The 16,933-nt window shown below is 54.4% G+C and overlaps 1 protein-coding gene across 1 annotated transcript in view; it reads right to left on the minus strand.

The window, feature by feature from the left end:
* The window catches only part of TECTA (tectorin alpha), a 29,037-nt gene that overhangs the window by 7,527 nt on the left and 4,577 nt on the right, over positions 1-16,933 (minus strand). The window contains exons 3-12 of the mRNA XM_064471086.1: positions 16,503-16,790; positions 12,351-12,488; positions 11,651-11,816; positions 8,796-9,208; positions 7,933-8,503; positions 6,812-7,404; positions 5,738-6,311; positions 3,933-4,543; positions 3,051-3,612; positions 1,480-1,679 (exon numbers count right to left, since the gene is read on the minus strand). Coding sequence (XP_064327156.1) covers positions 1,480-1,679; positions 3,051-3,612; positions 3,933-4,543; positions 5,738-6,311; positions 6,812-7,404; positions 7,933-8,503; positions 8,796-9,208; positions 11,651-11,816; positions 12,351-12,488; positions 16,503-16,790 — 4,116 coding nt within the window. The remainder of the gene's footprint in view (positions 1-1,479; positions 1,680-3,050; positions 3,613-3,932; positions 4,544-5,737; positions 6,312-6,811; positions 7,405-7,932; positions 8,504-8,795; positions 9,209-11,650; positions 11,817-12,350; positions 12,489-16,502; positions 16,791-16,933) is intronic.

The following is a 16,933-nucleotide window of genomic DNA, read 5'->3' on the forward strand; positions in this document are numbered from 1 at the left end:
CCACATGGCAAGTAGGAACGGGCAGAGAGGGCAGAGGGTAAGAACATGCTGGCAGCTTGCACCTACCTTGCAACATTCTCTGCTACCAGCAGGCATGAGGAAACTGCATGTTTCCACTGCTGCCACAACCTCCCTCGCCTCCCATACACGCACGAAAACCACAGTGCGCTAAGTACCTCCTTGACCTCTTTCTTGTGCCCTTCCGGCCACCAGCTCGTCCACAAGAGTCCCCACACAACAGCGCCACAATACTGGCTTGTTATGGGTGTGGGGCTTGGCAAAGGCACCTTATGCAGAACAACTTCACTGACACAAAATACAACCCACTACAACATGAGCAATGCCACTGGCACCACACCCTGCTGAATCAAACTCCCAAGTAACATCCAATAGCTACAAATAAGTAAATTTCATGTGACACACTAAATCCATCTCATGCAGAATACCTAGAACGACAATGTCATACTATAGTGGAGTTTGGCACTCATCAAAGCCGGTCTTCCCAGTCATCACCTTTTCTTCTCCCTGCTCCACCAGGTCCCTCCCGTCATTGCTTGACACCCAAGCCATCCTCACGCAACAGCCACATGATGATTTTGCCAGACAGGAAGACTTGCTACGCAGCACACCATCAGAGGACGTCCCTCTCCTTTCTACCCCTGCTACCCTCTAGAGCCGCGACAGCCCTGTGCTGCCACTGCATCATCCCTACCCTCACCAACAACGATGGTTTCCATCACCAGGGTGGTACTGGGCTCTTGCCTTGTAGAGTCTTACCAGCTCCACCTTTCCACTCCTCTGGGAGCTACAATTCCCATGGGGCCCTCGGATTGAGCCTTCCTTGATCTATGCCAGCCTTCCTTGGAGCTGAGTGCCAAAAGAGCAGCCATGTGAGACTTGGGCTGGAAACAAGACCATCACGGGAGAGGTGCCCCTGACGTGTAAGCCACCTAACCTGCGCACATGCCGGTAGTCAGATCAGAGCTGGACCGATCTCAACATGGGGACTCCTCTAGCAGGAGCGACGGGAATATGCTCTGCAGCTCAGAGGAGGATGTGGGAGACCGCGGGACAGCTTGGCCCCAGCAAACACCAGCAAACACTCCAAGGGCCATCACTGGGGCTTCACTACAGAGCCCTCTTTGCCTCTCTCTGCCTTCGCTTGATGCACGTCTATCTGCTCTGCCCCTTGTTGCCCGCCCACTCTTGCTTGGTGCAAAAAGACCAGATTTCAGAGCAATCCCCAAGCATGGCCATGGCCCAGCAGACACGCATAATGCCGATGAAGGAGAGGACCTGTCCCTCCAGGCCCTGTGAAGCACTCACTCTGACTGAGGCTGACCCTGGCAAACAGGCACAGGACGACACCTGGCACCGGCCTGGCCTCACTGCTGTCCCTGCTCAGGGCACGAGACACTGCCCGGGAGTATCAGAAAGAGGGTGGGAGCAAGCAGCAAGAGAAGGACGCGAACAGCATACCTCGTAGTATTTGCCATCGGAGTAGCAGCCGCAGTTGTGGGGAAGGATGCAGCTCTTCCCATTGAGGACGTACCCGGGGTCGCACTGGCATCCCTCCACGCAGTAGTGGCTGCAGTCGCTCTTCAGCCGGATGGCGGCGCATCGGGGCTGGCACAGGGACACACAGCTCTCATAGTGGCTGTTGGGGGGACAGCTGACGGCTGCAACGTTGCCAGAGGACAAGATGGATACAGATTAACTCCCCAGACAAAACCAGCCTGGCCGCCAGCCACACGTGGGGCCGTAACCCCCACCGCTGGTGTCCCTAGGCAGCTAACTCCCCTGCCAAGGTGGTTAACATGGACCACGTTGCCCAGAGAGGGACCTGGAGCACCCGGCCATGCAACTGAAGGGAAAAGGCAGCCTTCATCCCTCCATCCGACACCGCTTGCTGGCTGCCTAGTCCAAGCTGAGCAACACTTTGTTACTCACTGTTGTCTCTGAGCTCCTGCACATCAGTTTCCTGAGAGCCCTTTCCCTGTGCTCCCTGCGTTCCTGCAAACAAGCCTACTCATTGACACCAGATTAACCTCTTCATCCAGGAGGGATGCCCGTGCTGGCCCTGGGGCCTTTCAGGCAGTGTACGGAGCCTCCATGCTCTCCGTATAGGGACACGTTTCAGGGGATGTGTTTTTGCTGGTCCATCAGAGCGTGAAGCCTGCCAAGGGCTGCTGCCCATGCCTGGGCAGGCCACCTCTCCCCACGCTCCACTGTCTTGGCAGGGACCATTTCAGACCTGGCGTGTTGGGTGCCTGTCGGTGGTCTCGCTGCCCCTGCCCTGTGAGAGTGGTGCCTTCTGAACCATGAGTTTGCTTGTTGGAACTAAATTTAATTTTCAGTATTGTTAGGAAGAACAATTACTTCCCATCTGATTTGCCGTATAGATCGGCTGCCAGAGGCGCTCGTGGCCCCCGTCCTCGGGAACCTAATTGAACATCGCATCATAATCTTATTGACAAGAGCATGCGGATTCATTAGAGCAACCGTACTCCTGGCTTTGAAGCTGACTAGTACAATTCCTCCTTAACAACAGAGGGACAGCTGATATCTTCTGAACTTGAGGCTTCCCCTTTCCATCCCGGCTCCTGCTATACCACACACAGTTAGTAACAACTCCAAGAGAACATGACGCCCCAGACCCAGTCCCACACCCCCGCCCCACCCAGCAAGTGTGGGAGGGACTGGCTGCCGGGCCATCAGACCCCCCTTCCTGGTCCACACACAGGGTGATCTGGTGCGCTCGGCAGCGACTATGTGCACATTTACTGTGTCGCTTTAGCTCACTGCTCTGTCAACAGCCCTCTTATCCTGCAGGGAGGAAGGGATCCCTGCGGACCATCCCCAGGCGCTGACTGTGGGGACCCAGAATGTGTTTGGGTTGATGGCCTGGAGGTAGCGGACACCCGCTGGTGCTCTGTGTGGTGCTCTACTACCTCTCTACGGGGTGAGTTCCAGCAATTGCTACAGCTACAGTGGATGGCCATGGGAAACACCTCTAGGGAAGAAGGGCCTGGGGGTAGGGTGGCACTTACAGCATGAGGTGAAGTTCCTCCAGCCGGTAATGGCGATGCCCTGCGTTTGGCACGTGCTGGCATAATTCTGCAGCCAGCTGCAGGCCGTTTGCATGGCTCCCCCATCAACACAGGTGTCGAAGAGGCAGTTCTTGTAGAAAAAGCCAGGGTTGATCTTGCTGTGGCACTTGGCAAAGACGCCGCTTTGGCTTGGGATGAGGCTGCAGAGCTGCTGGGGCTTCCAGAAGCCTTCTACCTTCCCGCAGGCAGGGCAGCGGTCACCACAGCCCACGCGGCAGAACGTGTCCCGCTTTGTCCAGCTCTGGACGAAGTCAGTGACAGTGGTGGCTGGCATGCCACCCACAGCCACCAGGTCATCCTCGGGGTTGCCGTTGTAGCGGCCGCAGAGGCCGTAGGTCAGGTTCTGGAAACTGCGTGGGATGGTGATGGAGAGGAAGGTCTTCCAGTCGTACACCACCTTCAGCCCAAAGTCTGTCTCAACCACTATGTGAAAGCCAAAGGCAAAGATGTTCACTTTGCCCTGGCCCAACTTCAAGGGCAGGTAGAGACGCTCGTTGTTGATCTACAGGGAAGGAAACAAGATGCACCGTGAGTGTGGATGATAACTGGAGCTTCTGTGGGAGGACACGAAGCAGGGCAGCTCAGTGCTCCCGAGCAAGGTCCTCACTGCCCTTGCAACTACATCCGAAACAAGGCAGCCAAAATGGAACTCCCCTCTGAAATCTGCGCCTGGTGGCACCCTAGGGACAAGCCCAAGCGTATGCCCTTCCCAAACCCTGGAAAACCTTGCGAGCTATAAGGCCTCGTGCCTAGGGAGTCACTCCATGGTTTAAGAGCTGCACCAGGGAGCAGTAACCCTGGCCCTTGTGGCCCTGCACTCACCAGCACGGTATATTTGTAGGCACGGTGGATGACGATGTTGTAATTGAAGACCTCCACTTCGACTTGTTTCACCCACAGGGCCAGAGATGTGTCCCGATCCTCGTTCTTGGCCGTGACGGTGAACGCTGGGAAGGTGTCTGAGCGCTCCACCCTTGGCCGAGAGATCGTGGTGCACAGGACCAACGCACAGCTGCTCTGGAAGTCAAAAGAGTAGCCGTCGAAAGTCAGGTAGTGTCCGTAGCCAGAGACGATGCAGGAGGCGTCGGTGCGGACGTGGCAGTAGTAGAGGCCATTCTCCTCCAGGCAGTACTCATCGTCTTTGCAGGAGACGTTCTCGCAGTACACACTGTTGTCAGAGCCGTTGCAGTAGCAGAGGAAGTGGCAGGCAACATCCATCCAAAAGGTCTGGTTAGTGGCCAGCTGGCGCCCCTCAAAATTGCAGCCGCACTCGCCACGGGGAATGCAGCGGGTGCCGCGGAGGGCGAAGCCCTCGTCGCACCGGCAGCCCTCCGCACAGGTGTCTGTGCAGACGGGGCCCGTGGCCAGGGTCTCGCAGGTCTCCATGCAGCTCATGCACTCCTCGAAATGGCTGTTCTCTGGGCAGGCGAGAGCTGCAGGGCCGACAAACATGGAGCGTGAGTTCCCAGCTCCGGCAGCCCTGGGGCAGCATGGGGTTGGGGAACAGGCAAAAGGTGGGAACGGGGAGAGGAGCGACCAGTTCAGGGGAAAAAAGAGGGGAAACAGTCCCAGCACCTTGCTGGCCACTGGCTTTTGTTTGCAACCCCTCCTTCTCTCAGCCGTCACCCTCCTCACATCACAGTCCTGTCCCGCTACATGCCAAGCAACACCTCCTCCTGCTGTTTCAGAGGGTATGAGGCCAGGGCTTAGGCTTGGGTCGCCTCACAGAACAGAGGGGATGTGCTGCTCCCCCTTCCCAAACAGTTGCCTCCCTCAAACCTCCACGATGGAGATGGGGGCCACTTCCCCACCATGTACTTCCACCCTGGGGTTTTTTCACATTTGCTTCTTAATTATGAATGTTTTCCCATCAACAGCAAGTTTATAGCAACAGCTAAAAACAGGTGTTATTCAAATTATCCCCTAGTGGTGGCGCACAGCACTGTCAGACACCATCTGTGGCTCTGGAATGCTCCTACACTGCATCACAGAACTCCTCACGCCTCCTGAAATGCCACCCTGAAATCACCTCACTGGGAAATCTGTCTGCCGGCACGAGCGCCGCTTAGAAACTACCGTCAGTACTTGGGGCGGCACTGCCTTGCTTTCAGGCTCGGGAGGCATTGCATTCCTACTGCAATTCCCCTTTTCTTTCTGTACGCTCTGCGGGAGAGCGCTTTGTACACACCGGCCTCCCTCGTGGCAGAAAGCTCTACCAGGCACAGCTACTTCAATGGCAAAGCCAATCTTTGGTTGGCCAGTAGGGAAGAGAGTAGGAAAATTGCCACAGATTGCCAGCATTTAGACACCTCCACCCCTACCCCTTCATATGACTTTGGACATCTGATGCTGCCGTAAGCGCCATCGCGTCAGCACCTCCCATCCACGCAGCCCTCTGTTATTGTCTTCCAGCTCAGCCATAGAGGAGCACCCTGTGGCTAAGGGGTACCCACCAGAGATGGGAGAGGACGGAGGGAAAGAGAGCCCGTACTTTTTGGCATCCCATAAGAAAAGCTGTTCTACCTCTGTACACCCACAAGCTCCTGAAAAAAAGCCTGCCCGAGACTGGCGGTGTCCTACATCCCCTTCTCCCTGCCCTGAGTACTTGAAAGCTTTGGCGGACTCACGGCAAAAGCTGTGGCTCCTCCACTGGCCGACGTCCACCTCGGCATTCTTGCAGGCGCCGGCGTAGCGTGCCACCGCGTCACACAGCTCCGACTGGTTGCCCCCGCTCTGGCACAGGCGGAAGAGGCACGTCCTGTAGTAGGCCGAGACGTTGACCACGCTGTGACACTCCAGGAAGGAGCTGTTGGTGGGGTCGTTGATGATGCCGCAGCTGGAGCGGCTCCTGTAGGACTTGAGCAGCTCCGAGTCGTTGTTGCAAGCCTTGAGGAGGTCCCCGCACTCCCCATTGCAGATCTCATCAAATGTAGTCCAGCTCTCCAGGAAGAGCTCCAGGTTGTCTGTGCACTTGCCCTTGGGCAGGCAGAACTCGTCGCTGGCGTTGCTGTTGAAGAAGCCGCACAGGCCCCCAGTGCAGCTGAAGTAGGCGGTGGAGAGGCGGATCTCCAGGAGGCCCGAATCGTAGTAGCCGATAGCCAGGAGACCCTCTGACTCCATCACGGTGCTGTTGTTGCTACGGTAGATTTCCAAGCGGCCGGAAGGGTGGAAATAGGGCAGCTCCACGTCATAACCGTTCACCTACAAGTAACAAGCAGATTGAGACGCTTCAGGGAGGGCGAGGTGACTTTGCACAGCCCTTCCCACCTGCTGGCCATGCCACGCTGGGTACGCTAAATGCTTCCTGGCCCAGACCCCACCCTCCAAGGCCCGGAGCCTCCTTCAAGTGGGGGGATACAGCCATTTCCTTGCATTTCACCCCAGAAACAGAGATTGCTTTTCCAGGGAAAAAACAAGTTACAGGAGACAACCACAATGTCAAGAAAGACTCCAGAGCTGACGTGGCAAGCAAACAGGAATAACAGCACTGAGACAACAACTTCGCAGGCATCTAAAGGGCCTCTATGCAGTGGTGGCCCACGCAGGCTTCCCCCAAGTGCCACTGTAGTGCTTGAGGCCCGACTTGGGGGAATGCTGCAGGGCTGCAGACCTGTGAGCCCTTCTCCAAAGGGACATCAGATCACAGCATAAGCCACTGCCTCCCACCCCGGGGTGAGCCACCCTGACAGCAGCACCTTTACCTTGATCTCAGACAGGCTGCTGCCTCCGATCTTCACCTCTTGGCCGACCACTTGGATCCGCACGACACGTGGCCCGTTGGGAGCAGATCCAGGCTTCTTTTGGCTGATATCCACTTCAATGAAGTCTGGTCTCTCCGGGCAGGTTTTAAGCAGCGTGTAGGAGTGCTCCAGCGGATAGGGGAAGGCGACGCCGTCAAAGGTCTGCAGCACCTGATTTTGTCCCACCAAACACAGGCTCTCCCGCTTGGGGTAGCAACCCCGGTAGCCATTCTCAATGGTACAGACCTTTCCTTCGGGGCACGTGGTGTTGAAGCACCTGGCCTCTCCGCCGTCGTCGCACTTGCACTCCACCGTGCAGTCCGCTGCTGCCCAGAAAGACTCCCCGATGGCGTAATACCGGCCATCCACATCACAGCCACACTTCTGGACAGGGACGCAGCGGTCCGTGCTGAGAACATGGCCCTCGTTGCACTCACAGCCCTCGGTGCATGGGGAGGAGCAGGTCAGCGGGGCTGTGAGGTCCGAACACGTGGCGGGGCAGCTGCTGACACACACTGAGTAGTGGCTGAGCTCTGGGCACTGCACGGCTGTCACTGTGGGTGCAGAGGGGAGGCAAACAACAGGAGGACCATATTACAGCATGGTTTGGGGCCAATTACTTCTTTCCCATTGACCCACAACAGAGGCAACACATAGTGACCCTGGAGAACTGCTTGACAGTAGAATTGGCCCTCCATTTCCCCCCTATGCCTCCCCAGCCATTCCACTTATGCACGCAATAGCTTCTCCAAAACAGCCCCACAGCCATCGAGCCACCCACAGCTATGTAACGCTGCAGGTGAGGAGGGTGGGCCAAGAAGTGTGCTGTCAGCCAGTCCCCATTCCGGTCCAGACTCCATCTCTCACCATGGTGGCTGACTGTCTGCAGAGCAAAGTGGAGCTCCCGCCTTATGCCTGACTCCTGCCACCCTTTTCTTGGCACAAGAACAGCTCTCACCCAACTCCCTCCCCTGGATTTCTCCCCCCACCTCTCATGCACTGCTCAGCACATGGGCAGACCCCTGAAATCGCTCCCCTTCTCCAGAGGGGAAGGCTCATGGCAGGAGCATGCAAAAACTTACCACATCCCATCCGGGCACGCCACTCTCCCACTGAGATGCCCAGGGCCTGGCATACCGCGGCGTACGCCTGGATGGCTTGGCACAGGCCAGTGCCATTATCCCGCGCGCTGCAGAGGTCGTAGACACAGCTGTGGACAAAGGCGGTGGGGTCCACAACGGTGCCACACTCCCACAGCGGCCCGCCGCTCTTGTTGATGAAGCCGCAGTATTCAGAGGTGAAATAGAGAGACTCGGTGGCGGCATCGCAGAGGCTGCAGTTGTCCAAGCAGCCAGGTGAGCATTTCCGCTCGGGGTGCGGCACTCGCCAGCTCTCACCCAGGTCTGGCACGGACGTGGCCAACCTCCCGTCTGAGCGGAGGGTATCGTCCTCGGGGTCTTTATTGTAATTCCCACACAGACCGCATGTGGCATTGATGTATGTGCCCGGAACAGAGACAGAGGCGTAGTGTTGTCCATCGTAGGTCACCAGCAGGCCAAAGTCGGTCTCCAGAGCTGTGGACAAGCCGCTTTGGTAGACTTTTATTGCACCCAGTTCCAGAGAGATGGGTAGGGACACCACCAAGTCATCCACCTGCGGGAACACCACCAGATGACTGAACCAGCAGATGAAATAGCAGAGCCCTCATACTGGGACACAGACAGGAGCCACACAGCCCCATTATGGGGTCTTAGGGTCAGGGACATGTGCAGGACGGCTGTGGGTAAGCCACAGGCATTTGCCACCACGCCTGTCACCCGTGTCCCCCGAGGGATGTGCGGGGCCCAGAAGTGCTGTCCCACGCTCCCCGGGTTGCCACCGCGGTCTCGCCGCCGCCTTGGAGGAGCTGACCTGGCAAGTTCTCCCCTTTCAGCAGGGCTCTTACCTTCGCTTTCCCAAAGCCGCCTTTGGGGAGGACAATCTTGTGTGAGTAGACCTCCACAAAAATATCCCTCAGCCAGGAGACGGAGGAGCCGCCTCGGTTCTCGTTCTTGGCCTCCACGTTGAAGTAGGGCAGCTGGGAGCCTGGCCAGCACTGCCTGGCGAGAAGGTAGGAGCAGGAACCCTGGAAGTGAAAGAGGAAGCCGTCGAAGGTGTGGTAATGTGGATCTCCGAACACCACGCAGGTGCTGCTCTCCACTGGCACGCACTGGAAGAACTTGGTCTTCGGCTCGCACACTTCAAAGGGGCCACAAGCCATCTCCTGGCAGAAGATCTCGTTGTTGAAGTCCAGGCAGCGGCACTTGGTGGTGCAGTTGGCATTGTCCCAGAAGATCTCCCCTTGACGGAGAAACTGTCCTAGAAAGAGAGAAAGGGGAAAAACCCATACTACATCACTTCTCTAAACAGAACAACGTGCTCTAATTGCACCATGTCAGTCCTTGGAGAGGTCTGCCAGCCCTACGATCAGGACCTCTGCAAAAACATCCTGCTACTGAGCTTCTCGGCTGCTTTCTCTGCACAGACCCCCAGCAAGAGCCACTCAGCACAGTGCTACAATCGCAAGCCTCATTTTCAATATACGGTGCATCCCTTTCAAGTCCTACCCACTCCACAAGTCTGTGGGGTGGTGTGAGGACTGCCACAAGTCTGGGATCAGTGCTGCATCACGCAGGCTGGCTAATTTGGAGGCTACTCCTTCCATTTTGGACACCACCACCCTTGTGTCCTGTGATATTGAAGCAGAAGAAGAGCCATTTGTGCTATTTTCTCAAAGGGAAAGTCCACTGGTAAAGCTTGCGCCTTTTGGAGGCCATTTTCAACGCTGTCGCTGTACTTCCACCAGCTTTCTCGCCACCTCCAGAATTCCTCCATTGATGTAACTTTGCCAGTTGGAGAGCAGCTCTGGCGTCAGCGGTCCAGAGGCAATTCACTCCCATTCAGAAAGTGCTCATAGTAGTTACGAAACCAAAGAGCTGTTGACAAGTAACTCCACACCGTACACTAGTGACAACAAGAAACGATGAGTGATCGCACAGCAATAGACTGAGCAGACTTGTTACACGGCGGTACCGTAAAGGGAGGCAGGTTTGTCTGGTGAGAGATGTGAGAGGCAGAGAGAAGACGAGAGAACAAGGGTGGCAAATACCCGTTAGAGTTTCCCTCTCCTCCATATGGCCATCTTTCACACTTCTCATGCGCGTGGCTTCTGCCGCCTGAATTTACCTCTCTCAAACTTTTTGTTATCTTCCCTTCCTCCTACAAAAAAGGCTATTTTCCACTACAACAAACAACATGTCCTCTTAGCAAGACTCCCTTGTGAGGGCTCCCATGATGACTGTCCTGGTGCGGAGGATTTGGGCAAATGAGCACCATTAGGCACGGCTCCCTCACCTCCGACACCTCGTGCTGCAGCTCCTCTCATGGAGGGCAACTGGCTGTCCGCCACGAAATGCAAATCCAGTGGTGGGATCTACCCATGCTGCCCTCGTCACCTGCAAAGCTGAGACTGGCTTTCAGCCCTTTTGCAAAGTCCAGCCTTTCTTCCTGGGGTCACCAGCTGGAAGTGGCTGGAGTGGTTGGACCTGAAACCGCTGCTGGGGCTGCAAGAGCCCTGGGGTCTCACAAGCCTTCTTCGGTACAGTCCTAAACCAGGACATAAAGAAGCCACATATCTCAGCGTGGTGCCATCTCCAGTGTCCATTGGCAAGTGACAATTCTCTCTTACTAGAAAGTCTCCCAGACCACAGCAAATGCTCCTGACAGTTTTATTTGTCGAATGGTAATGCAATAATCTCTCTTCAGCAGAGTCCCTGTGCAGTTGCTGTGTGCATTTAATAATCCCTTTCTAACCCCATGCTGTCAGTGACACATGCACAGACACTGTAACTGATGCAGGGGTGTGGCATTTGTCCTGCCCAGAAAACCTGCTATTCCTCCTGCAGAAACAAGGGAAATGGAACTACACCATCAGCTTTGCCACTCCAGCAGCAAGAGGAAATTGCCGTCTGCAGGTCTTTCCCATTGTCACCTTCAGCGTCACAGAAAAGCATCAAGATGATGGCTTGGTGGCACCCAACTCCTGTGAAACACTTGAGCCCCATCCACCCTTGACTTTGCGTTAGGGTCCTGCTTCCAGGCAGCAGAAATTGAGGCTTACAGAAACACCATGCTACTAAAATCCCAGGGAGGACAAAAACCTAGCACGAATGAGTTTTGCTTGTGGGTGGTTGAAAGCAACTCCGAGACCAAAGACGACTCCCTAGTGTTCACGGGCCCCTCTCAGTTTTCTCTGAGCTGCCAAGTCAGACCTCGTCCGCACTGAGACTCTGCTGCAAATATTCCTTGCGCGCTGACCTGGCCATCTGTGAGAGTGCCGACATGCCCCTGGGAGAGGTAACACAGCTGGGACAAAGGGAAAACAACGGCCCATGACAGCGTCTTCGCACACACTGCTGAGGATGCTGTCCCGCTGAACAAGACGTGCCAAACAAGGATAAACCTCTCTGTCCACTCCTCAAGGCATTAGCCTTTTGCAGTGGGCAGACCGACAATTATTGCTGGAAATCAGGTGATGACTTTGCGCTGCATGCAGCAACTCAGAAATGTGCACGGGGCCTGAACCCTGCTGGCGTGTTTCTGCCCCCACAGCTGCAGCTTGAGGGGATGCCTTGGCAAAAACACAAATTGTGCAGTGGCCCAGAGCAGGCAGGCACCTCTCCACCAGCTTTCCAACAGCATTTTCCCACACTGCACCCCAAAACTTGGAAAAAAACCAAACCAATGCCATATCCCCCTTACCTCTCAGGCTGCAGCCATTGGCCGGATCTATTTCTCTGCCGTCTATTTTGAAAGCCCAGCGCCCAGGGACGTTAACGTTCGTTGTTTCTTCGATATTGACTATGTCTGGGGTTCTGGACCCTGGGATGCTAAAGAAGTTGGTGATATTTCCGCCATTGAAGCCAGCCTAAAACAGAGAGAGAGAGAGACCAAGTCGTATCACACATCTTTGCTACGGGAAAGCAATGCTGCATTTCCGCACTTCTCTGGCCTCCACAACTACTCCTGAGCATATCTTCTTTAGTTTTACAGTCTCTTTTAAGGAATTTCAGTTTTCAGGTAGTTTGGATGTGAGTGAAAAGCTCAACAGATACTACAAGCTGTATGGATGTGTATTTACACATTTATGTATGTATACATACATATATATGTATGTACATATAGATCTATGGGTGCATGTACTGAGCGACCAAGATAAAGTGAGGAAGTGACAGAAGGAGGCTCCCCTTAGGCCGGGAACCTTGCCCCCCTCGGGCAGACGGACTGGCTGCGGCACCACATTTCGGAGCACTTGTCCCGCTGTGCCTGGCAGTGGGCTTGCAAGGCCAGTGCTGGGGACGTTGAGGGACCGAGTGGCATGAGCAAGCACAGGTATGTCAGGAAAGCCACAGGCCCATCCAAGAGCTCAACAGAGATGGGGATATGGAAGGAAGAGCCTCACCTGGGCCATCACCCCACCGAGACCGGTCAGGGGGTCCCCTCCACTGGCTGTCCCTGTGGTCCAGCTGATTTTGTGGTAGTTAAATATGGCAAAAGACGACACTCCATCGGTGATCAGGACAGCTTGGAAAGTGTTTACCTGTTGAAAACCATGAGCACATTCACAAGGTGAGACTGATTTTCTCACACTGCTTGCCTACCCTTCTGCCACGTTCGTCTCTGGCCCAGGCGAGATTCGGGAGCCTTGCAGTGGAGAGCGGCGGAAGCCAAATGAGATCTGAATGCCCTCACCCTCTGCCAGCTCCCATCCCTGCTGCTGCCTCCACCTGGGAGGACGACCAGACCGCCTCTAATCCAGTTTAACACCAATAGATGGCAGCATGAGAATAAGCTCGTGGGGAAAAAGCGATTGGCAGAATTCAGGTTGTTTCCACCGGTTATCTTCCATTACCCTATCTTAGCTTTCTTCCTCACCGCACTATCTTACACGTTTCCTTTCCGCATTCATATCCTACAACACTGTTACCGGTGGATTACATCCAAGTCAACCATGTATGTTATGCGCTTTGCTTGGCTGCCAAATCCCCTCGCTACCTGCTCGACCCGCTGCTTGTGTTCTTCCTTTCACTTTAAATGACTCTGCATTTCCAGCCCCACAAACTCCAGATACATTCAGGTGACTGCGGTCCCGGGCCCCAGGCGAGAAGGGCGTGCTTTGCCAGCCTGCAAGGGCAGCATCGCCCTGAGCTCTTCCCTTTTACGGCTGCACAGAAAGAGAGAAAATGCCTCTCCCTTGAGATGTCCCCTCTATCCATGCAGATCCAGTGGCAGTCGTCACCACTGGGAACTAACAGTCAATCACTTCTCTCCGCTTTCTGCATTTTCCTGTCCTAGACCACTCTGCGCTGGGAAAATGCTGTGTTAAACAACTGCTCCTCCTGCCTCGGAGCGAATAGGATTTCGGTGGAGGACAAAGCGTGAGCTGCCCCTCTTTTACTTATTCAAGACCAGTACCAGGAGCCAAGCTACCTGGGCACTGCAAACTGTGAAGGAAGCTACAGCCACAGAAACAATTACCAGGTGACACGGGCAAGCATATCGAGCGAATCAACTCACGCTAGGAAGCACTAGGTCTTACCCTGCCAGTGAGAGTGGAGCTGCTCTGCATCAGCAACAGTCCCATGTGCTGCTGGATGAAGGGAAGACTCCAGAGCGCCAAGGGGCCGGGGGTCACTTTGTACCACTTTATATTCCCGGACAGCAAACCCACTAGTTTGATTATGGGTGCTGAGGTGAGCAGAAACGCCTGAAGATTGAGGAGGGGATCCCACGGCTGCACTCACTACTTGCACGGCACAAGGAAGTCACCTCCAATGCACATTAGGCTCTTACCATGAAAAAAATCTTAGAAATGGAGGCAAAGCAGCATGTATGAGCTGTCAGGAGGAGTGAGAGGTGTGGGCAGAGCTGCCTCACAGCAGCTGCAAATGGCATGGTTCAAACCAGGGCAAGCAGGAGAGCAAGCTAACGGGAAGCCACTGTTTCCACACCTGCATCCTTTCCCTGGGATTCAAGCCTCCTAAGTCTGTTTTCCTCTTCACCTGCTTGGCACGCTTGCTCACCTTTGCCAACTCTTTTTCCATGACTGCGAGATCAGAAGGCACTAAAACATAAAGCCAATGTTACTTTGATAGTGCAATAAATGGCTCTTCGATGGAGCAACAAACCCCTCTCCGGTCAGGTGCCTCGCCGAGGCTGGCGGGAGCTGACGCGGTACCAGGAGGTTTCGGATGGCTGGCGCTCCTCGTTAGGAGAACTTACACGAACTATAAACGTTTCCCTGTTTGGTGCTTATGGCCAAATACACATCAAACTCCCTAGCCATCTAACAAGGCTCTTGAAAACTGAACCCGTATGCTTGGGCATCATCAAGAGACAGTAACCACAGCGTTCCCGAGGCCACCTTCGCAAAAATGTTTTCTGCAGCTTTTCTGCATTGCGATGAATCCCCTGCTTAAGTTGCATTGTGCTATTCTGCGTGCCAACCCAGAGCCCTGGCTGCTATTGAACAGGAAGGCTGCTCTATAACAAAATAAATTGCATTGTGTTGCAAATGTAATTCTTCAGGCAATACACGAATCACTATATTGCTTGCTGTCCACAAATATGTTTGGGGTTTTTTTCCTGCAAGCACTGCCAGGACTGGCAAAAAATATGCATTAAATCTCAAGCATCTCTAACAAATGGAAAAGAGCTGAACTGTTTATCAGAACCAGCTCCTCGAGACTTAAGAAGTCAGCTTTTGGCATTCACAGTACAGAGGCTAATCCTAATTTCCCCAAACAATAGCAGCGATCCCTTGCTAACTACCTGCGCCCCAAGCTTCTGTGTGGGCCCTACCAGTGACACGTCACCAGTCCGGCACGGACCTCCTGATGTCAGCTGCAGTCACAACTCACATATTAATCAGATATTTAAAACATCCTCTGAGATACGACCCGCACTTTTATGGAAATATAACAGATCTACTGCTGCTGAGCTGCTAGCGTGACTCTCTGGTCGGTCTGGATCAGCCTCCCCATTCAGACAGAGCAGCTGTCATTGTAAAAATTCTGTCAGTATTCGCTTTGGTGTTCCCCTTCCTATCTCAATGTCTGCACAGGATTGCGAAGCAGCCATTCAACCCTTTTCTGTGAGGTGCCCTCACCGCCCTCTTGGATTAGGGCTGCGAAGGAGTGTTTCAGCCTCCGCCACAGAAAAAGCCATCACGATTTGAAAGAAAAAGGAGTTTTTGCCAAATAAATACAAATTAAAGCTCCCTTTTCTCTTTCCTGTCTCCAGCTCCTCGGAGAATGGATTACTTCCACTTCCAAAACTTAATTTACTGCAGTTTCCTGAACTAGGGCCTTTTCTGCCAGAGCAGCCCTCCCTCCTCGCAGAGGCAAGGAGCAAATAACAACCTTAGCTTTGTTTCAGAGCTCTCATGGCCTTGCAAGGCCAGCTCGGGGTGCAAAACCAAGCAGAATTGCATTGACTCCTAGGTAGATGTGAGCAGTGGGGAGGGAAGGGCGAGCTACAAAATCCAGCCTCAAGAGGCTGATGAGGAGAAGAAGGTAGCAGGGAAGAGGAGATGATGGCTGGCCAGCCAGACAACAAAGGGCTTCCCATCCACCTGTTCTTTCCATCACCCCGCTGCCTCGTGCTCTGTTTCCCTTGTGGTAGGAGGCCCCGCTCCCTCTCCTCGGGGCTGAGTGCGGGACCAGTTTAACCTGGACTCCTATAGTGGAGAGACCCGATCCAGCATGGAGGGTCAGCAGGAGGCTGCGCTCCAGTCCCACGTCAGGACGAGGTGCAAGCACGCGCACGCTTTGGCATGCCCCTTATTCTCTGCTCCACCCCTGGGTACCGCTCACCACATCGCAGCCTCGGGAGGATCCTGCTCTATCTGCACCCCTCGAGCACAAGCACCTCGGCACGCTCGGATGCAGCGCGTACAGTCAGGCTGCTTTTGGTACCCGACCAGCTGCTACAGGGTGCTTCTGGGTCTCGCCCAACGCCCTGGACCCATTACCGCCATGACAAGGTGCCTTCAAACTGAATGACTCCTTATAAAGTGACTGTGCAAGAGTGGGTGGGAGCCTCAGGTGGTTTATATCATGACAGAGCTGCTGTTCAATGGCAAAACTTTGACTCCTTTACAAAGGCCTTTCTTCCTAGGTGCCTGTAGCCCCTGCACGAATAGCTCTATTTTATCACTGCAGAAGCACAGGTGAAGTGAAGGTCGCGTATCATGGCACAAAGGAAAAATGAAATCTGCATTTCTGTCTAATAAAAAATAACCACGCTATGATCAAGTTGAAAACTCCTAATTGGTGTCAGAGACTTGCTTAGGCAAGTCGCCTACAAACACTGAAGAGGCGATGCTTTCCCTGGAGGTCTGGATCGCCCTGGAGAGAGCAGGGAGTGAGGCTTGTACGGCTTCCACAGGAGAGAATGAAAGGACCGTGGTGCTCCTCTGCCCGAAAGGGAACTGAGGAGTGGGAAGACAAAGAGGCTCAATTTTACGCACAACGGCCAGGACAGTTATATATATACCGGCATACACTCAACCATCAAACACCACCCATCAAGAAGCACAGCTGATCGCTCTTACTGGAGTCGTGCTGCTTCCTCCGTAGAAAGTGACTTCCTCCCAGGTGACGATGAAGATCCAGATGGCAGAGAAAGAGGACATGTCTTTGAAGTGCTTGCGGACGTCTTTGGAGGCTCTCCTCAGCAGCTCGGGGTCCATGCTCTCCCTGTAGTAGATTTCTCCCCGGATACCGTTGTGCACGTCCGCCCAGAAGGGCGCGACGAAGGCCCGCCCGTCTGTCAAGGGGAAGGCTTCTGGTGTGAACTGGCTGACGAGCGCGTTGAAGGAAATCACGCCGTTGTTGTTGACCTGCACAAAGAGACCCACTTTGGTTTGAGCAAGCCTTTGCAGGTAGCAGAAAGGTGCTGGTTAATCAGAAAACGTGCCACGAGCAATTTTTGGCAGAAGGTGGCTTATAATAATGATACCCGGTGAGAAAACCTGGCCATCTA

This window comes from Phalacrocorax carbo, chromosome 21, assembly GCF_963921805.1.
Source record: "Phalacrocorax carbo chromosome 21, bPhaCar2.1, whole genome shotgun sequence".
Taxonomy (NCBI): Eukaryota; Metazoa; Chordata; class Aves; order Suliformes; family Phalacrocoracidae; genus Phalacrocorax; species Phalacrocorax carbo.